This window comes from Mesoplodon densirostris, chromosome 1 (genome assembly GCF_025265405.1).
Source record: "Mesoplodon densirostris isolate mMesDen1 chromosome 1, mMesDen1 primary haplotype, whole genome shotgun sequence".
Taxonomy (NCBI): domain Eukaryota; kingdom Metazoa; phylum Chordata; class Mammalia; order Artiodactyla; family Ziphiidae; genus Mesoplodon; species Mesoplodon densirostris.
The window spans coordinates 211,850,546-211,856,124 of NC_082661.1; the positions used below are offsets into that span (position 1 = coordinate 211,850,546).

Consider the following 5,579-nt stretch of genomic DNA (forward strand, 5'->3'; position numbering starts at 1 on the left):
ACCACAGATTAGACGTAAGTAATTAGACGATATTAGTCTACATACAAAAACAGTGAGCAAGTTCATTTCTATTTGACTACATTTTCTATGAGAAGCTACTGAACCAAATCAAAACAAAACAAAAAATTGCATCCTGTTTATAGGAGTCTCAGTTAAACCTGTTGTTTTTGTTACTCAGGAGGCTTTCTTTTTTTCAACACAGAAAAAAGTGTTTGGTAATTGGCTATTTATAATTCCTTACCAGAACCATAACTTTCTCAGTCGAATGTCGGAGAACACCCGAACAACATAAAATTTAGTATTATCAATAATTTGAGGACTCCCTTCAAGCATTCAGTCACACGTACTTCCTCTAGGGTAAGGAAATATGAATTTAATCTAGTTACGATCACAGAGATGACCCTCTCCTTCAGCGCAGGAAAATGTGTATATATAAATTCATGTTTTATGTGCGCAGTATTCGTAGTCAAAGGCTGTGTTGATTTTTTTTCCTAATGTGACTTTCTTACGTTTATTAACGGGTATAACAAGGTTCATAAAAAGGGTTATCTGCAGATGTTGACAAATATTACTTCATAGTTGGCGTTTTATGCATTTAAATGCTTTTATTTAATATCTTCTGGCCGAGGAATGAGTCAAATTTGTTTCCATTTTTTACATGACATTTCTCATCACCTACTTGAATTTTGTGTGGTATCAGCATTCTCATTGCAATGGACTAGGAAGTATAACCGTGTTTCTGCTATTTTTAATATAAAGCAGGGATTTTCATGGAAATACCACAGTGTGATAAATTGAGTGAGCAATACAAAATGACACGTGTAATGATCATGTTATTCTATAAGCAACATCATATTAAAAAACCCACTGAATGTTATTTCCTCTTAATTAAGGTCGTAAACCTTCGGTGAAGCTTGCTTCTTTTCTTTCTTTCAGACTGAAATGATGTATTATTTATGGACCCCCAATCCAAGGACGCCGCAATCCTTAATAGCAGTTTCCTCAAGTTAATGCTTTCTCTTCCTGGCCTCTCAGAAAACACTAAGCTTTGACATAGACAGGGGGCTATCTATGAAGACCGTCAAAGTATCCAAGGGCTCCCTTACATGTTCCTTTTCAGTCTAACACAGAAGAAGGAGCAGGACGAATGCAGCAGTTGGGCCGTCGGAAGTTCTGCAACATGGACTGGAAAACACTGGGCTGCCTGCCTTTGAGCTTTTTATTTGAAGAAGTATCCGAGGAGATGGATCTCCGGCTCTGGCTGCTTTGAGCTTTGATTAACTTCTCGTGTTCCCTGATTTGTCGTTGTAAATGGTTCTGGATGGCGACGCCCAGGGACTCTGGGTCCAGGGAGGCGCCGTACACCTCCCAGGTCATGCCCTGCTCGTCCCACACCACGTCCCGGACACGCTTGGACTGTTTCAACTGCAGCCTGGAGTCAGCACCCAGGTGCTTCTTCTTCTCTCCTGGAGTGAGTCCCACCTGGGCGGCAGCTGCCGTCACATTTAACTTCTGCTCCTTGAGGAACTCGCTGACCCGGCTGGCCCGGCGGGGACTGGCTTTGACGGAGCGAGAAGGGGTTCTCTTGCCAGAACTGGGGCTGGAGTCCCCCATGGAATCAGACGGCAGGCTTAGGCTGGTGGCTGTCTTGGGCTGTCTATTTTCTTCCACGCTGCCCTCCTGGCTCCTTCTAACTGGGGAGGGTGTAGGACTGGCAGCTGCTGCGGTGCCTCTACTTTCTTGAGATTTAGGGTTGAGCAGTACAGTTTTGGCCTCTGCCCTTGCCCTCGGGTCCAGGATATCGATGCCAGAAGATTCTTGTTCTCTTACTATCTGAGGAGATGCAAGCTTCTTCTCCCTTGCGTCCCCTTGATGCATGAGATCCAAGCTCCCGGACTGGGCAGCTCTGCTGGCAGGGCCACAAGAGTTGGAGAGTTTCCAGTCTGGGTCTGGTTGGTGGCCACTGGTGGTTTCCGCTGCAAACTCAGATGGCTTCGTTTCAAATTTCCCTAATCCGTGACTTGTTTCAGCTTGACATCCTGCACCGATAGAAATCTGGTCACTGAGGCTAGCTTTCAGGGAGGTAGAATTAGTACCCAAAAGCTGTCTAGAGGCGGGCTCTTGGCCCACCTGGGTCATTCCCGCTGACCTCCCATCTTCTTTACATGTAGCCTGAGCATCACTGGATGCCACGTTGATTGATGAGGTTTTAAGGACCTCAGCCGGTAGGCTCACTGATTTACCTTCCCCCCGGAAAGCTGCAGAAACAGCTGCAGCTGACTGGATGTGCACCTCTGGTGTGATGCCAAGGCACTGACCCGCCTCCCGGGGGGCTGGGGTGCTTGCAGACAGCTCCAACGTGTGGCTCATGTGGCCACTGCCGTGGCAGACGACACGCAGCTGCTCTTGTTGTTCGAACTGCTCTGGAGCGGGGGTTTCCTTTAAGAACGCAGTGAGAATGCTGGGGCTGGTGGACACCGATCTGCTCTCGACACTGGCCACTGCCTGCACCTCAGCATCTTGCTGAGCCCTGGGGGGAACTTCCTTGATCTCATTTTCAGCTTGGTTGGTCATTGTACTCACTTCTCTGAACCTTGACCCCTGAGGCTGTGCTGGCGGCAGCATCTTCTCTGGACCCGGAGGAAACATGGACCCTTTGCTAGGGAGGTGGGATGATTGAGGTGCCACCGAAGTCACGGCCTGGGGGTCTGAGGTCGTGGGAGAGGGTGGTCTGTTCTCCGAACATCTAACTTCTCTGGCTGGAGATTTACAGGACCTTGTCTGGGAATCACAAACGGCTTGCTGCCTTTCCCCTTCAGGTCCGCCTACAGGAGCAGAGGCGGGACTGAACGCCTTGGCTGCTGTATCTGCAGGTTGCACCACTGCCTGGATTGTTTCTTGAGAAGGAAAATAAGGGGGCACCTGATCTTTGCCACGGATCCCTCCCACCGGACAACTTGGCTTCTCAGCTTGCTCTCCATCTGCAGTTCTCTGTGATTTCACCAGGGTGTCTTCAGGTCCTGATGGGAGGCTGGAGTTGGGCTGGTCCCCTGGGATGGCCGGCTGGGTGTGCTGATTGGCTGGCATGGTGAGTGTTACGTGTATCAGATCCTTTCCTGCTGCAGAACATGGGGCTGGCGCTGCGGGCTCCCTGCTCCCTGGCAGCTGGGTATTGCCAGGAGAGTTGAACGTGGGAGATGCTTTCCCCACCTCACTGACAATGCCAGCAGACGACATGGCTGGCTGTGCGGCCTCATGCCCACTGGCCTGCATCAGGGCCTCAGCAGCTGTCCTGGGATTGAGGTCTGGCTCTGCAGGAGTGCCAGAAAGGCCATTGGTGTTCCTACCCAGGACGGCTGGTTGAAGCTGAGGTGAAGCAGCCTGAACCTCTCCCAGGTCCTCTTCTTTTCCAGAAGCTGCAATCAGGGAAGTTTTAGCCGATCTCAGAGGGTCAGGTACAGTCCCCATGGAATTTCTCTTCAGGAAAATCTCAGAGCTCTCCCCTGAGCAGCACTCCCACTGGGAAGCAGTCGTAGCTCACAGTGAAGATGCACTCAGAGATGATTCCTCTGAAGGACCAATCTGTGAATCAAGGAAACAGTACCATTAATACAGTACAGTATTTGCGGATTGAAACTACACCAAATTGTCACTTGTATAAGATCTCATAAGCCCATGAAAACTTCTCTTCCCATATCTGTTGATATAAAAATAGATCTTGGGAAGAAAGATTCTGGAAAAATTATTTTAATTATACAGGTATTATTTTGATATATTAGTTTCTGCTTGCATCCCATTGCTGTCTAGCAAACAGATTTTTAACGTATTTACCTATGCACTTGATAACTACCTCATCTGAGTAATCCGATTTACCAGATATCAGAAAATCCTATAAAGCTACTGTAATCAAATGAATAAGTATTGAAATAGGCCTAAACAGATATGTGGAATAGAATATCTAGAAATAGATCCAGATATAAATGAGGATTCAATATATGACAAAAAAGGCATTTCAATTTGGTGACAAAAGGATGGGTTATTTAATATAAGGGGCTGGCAAACTATTCAATGGGAAGAAAAGAAAACTAGATCTTTATCTTACACCAATTCCAGAAATAAATCTTAGATGGACTTAGAGAGATTAAAGGTTAAAATAGAAAATAAATAAATAAATAAATAATCCTGTTAAGAAAACGTAGGATCATAAATATAATCTAGGGGCAGGGTAGGTAGGCTTCTTTTGGCGAGGCAGAAAATACAAAAACCATGAGAGAAAACATCAGCATAGGTGACTTAAAAATGACAAAACTTTTGCATGGCAAAAGATGACGAACAGATACGATAGGTTTAAAAATGTTTGCAACCCTAGAGGACAGGCAAAAATATCTGTAATATAGCAGAAGCTCTTAAAAACGTATAAGGAGACAAAATAATCCACTGGAAAAATGGATAAAGAGTATGAAGGAACAGTTTGCAAGATAGGAAATCCAATAGCCAACAATCTTATGAAAAGATGATCAAATTCATTTGTACTCAAAGAAATGCAAATAACGTAACAATGAGATTTTACTCTACACCAATTGCACTTGCAAAAACTTAAAAAAAAATGTTATAACACCATGGCCTGGGGAGATCTAGTGAAGGGAAGTATTTTCATTAATTGTATGTGCAAATGTGTATTGTGCAGCTTTCTTAGGGAAGCAGTTTAGCTTTTAAAACTAAAAATACACATGTCCTTGACCCGGTGATCCTATCCATAGAAATAAAATACCAGCATATGTAGATATACGTACAAATATGTTTATTGAAGTACTATTTGTAGAGACAAAAAATTCAAAATAAACTGATCTCCTTGATTAGGTGGAAAGGCACAATAAATCATGACAAAGCTCTATGGTAGAGCATTATACAACCATTTAAATAAACAGTTAATTAGACTATAACTTTTCACTTGGGAGAAATTTCCCCAAGGTATGGTTGAATGAGAAAAGCAAGGTACAGAGAAGAACATATATGTCTTCATTTCTGTAAAACAATGACCTAAAACACTACATATGTATGGGTTATGTGGGTGTGTACAGATATGTTTGTGTATGATTATATAAATTCTAAAAGTATACAGAATGAGACATATTAGGTGGTAAATAGAGGGAGTGTGATGACTTTGGAAACAGGGAAAAAGAGATGGAGGTATCCAAAAGTATTTTGGATTTTAAAAGTATATTTTAAAAAGTATATCTGAATTTTTTAAAGTATTTATGAAAATTTATTCATGTGTCTTTATGCATAACCATTTTTTAAGAAAGGAAAACCAGACTCCAGCAATGGTTCAGAAATTAGTAGATGACTGTTTTAATATTACCTCTATCACTCATAGGTTCTGTGACCTCATGGGAATCACTTAATCTTTCTGCACCCCAAATGAACTCATTGGTGAAATGAATTATGTGATTTCTAAGGACTCTTCCAGATCCAAAAATCAAAGATCCTACTGTTTTGCATGTGTTGGATAATAAATCAAACAGCACAATCTTAACTTTAGCTTTAGGGTCAAAGTAAGGCAAAGGCAAATCTGGTTG

At 43.4% G+C, this 5,579-nt stretch overlaps 1 protein-coding gene across 1 annotated transcript; it reads right to left on the reverse strand.

The window, feature by feature from the left end:
* Positions 1-1,116: 1,116 nt before the first annotated feature.
* Positions 1,117-3,468, reverse strand: GPRIN3 (GPRIN family member 3). The gene has a single exon (XM_060094631.1). The coding sequence runs from the start codon at positions 3,466-3,468 to the stop codon at positions 1,117-1,119; it is 2,352 nt and encodes a 783-aa protein (XP_059950614.1).
* Between the last annotated feature and the right edge of the window lie 2,111 nt (positions 3,469-5,579).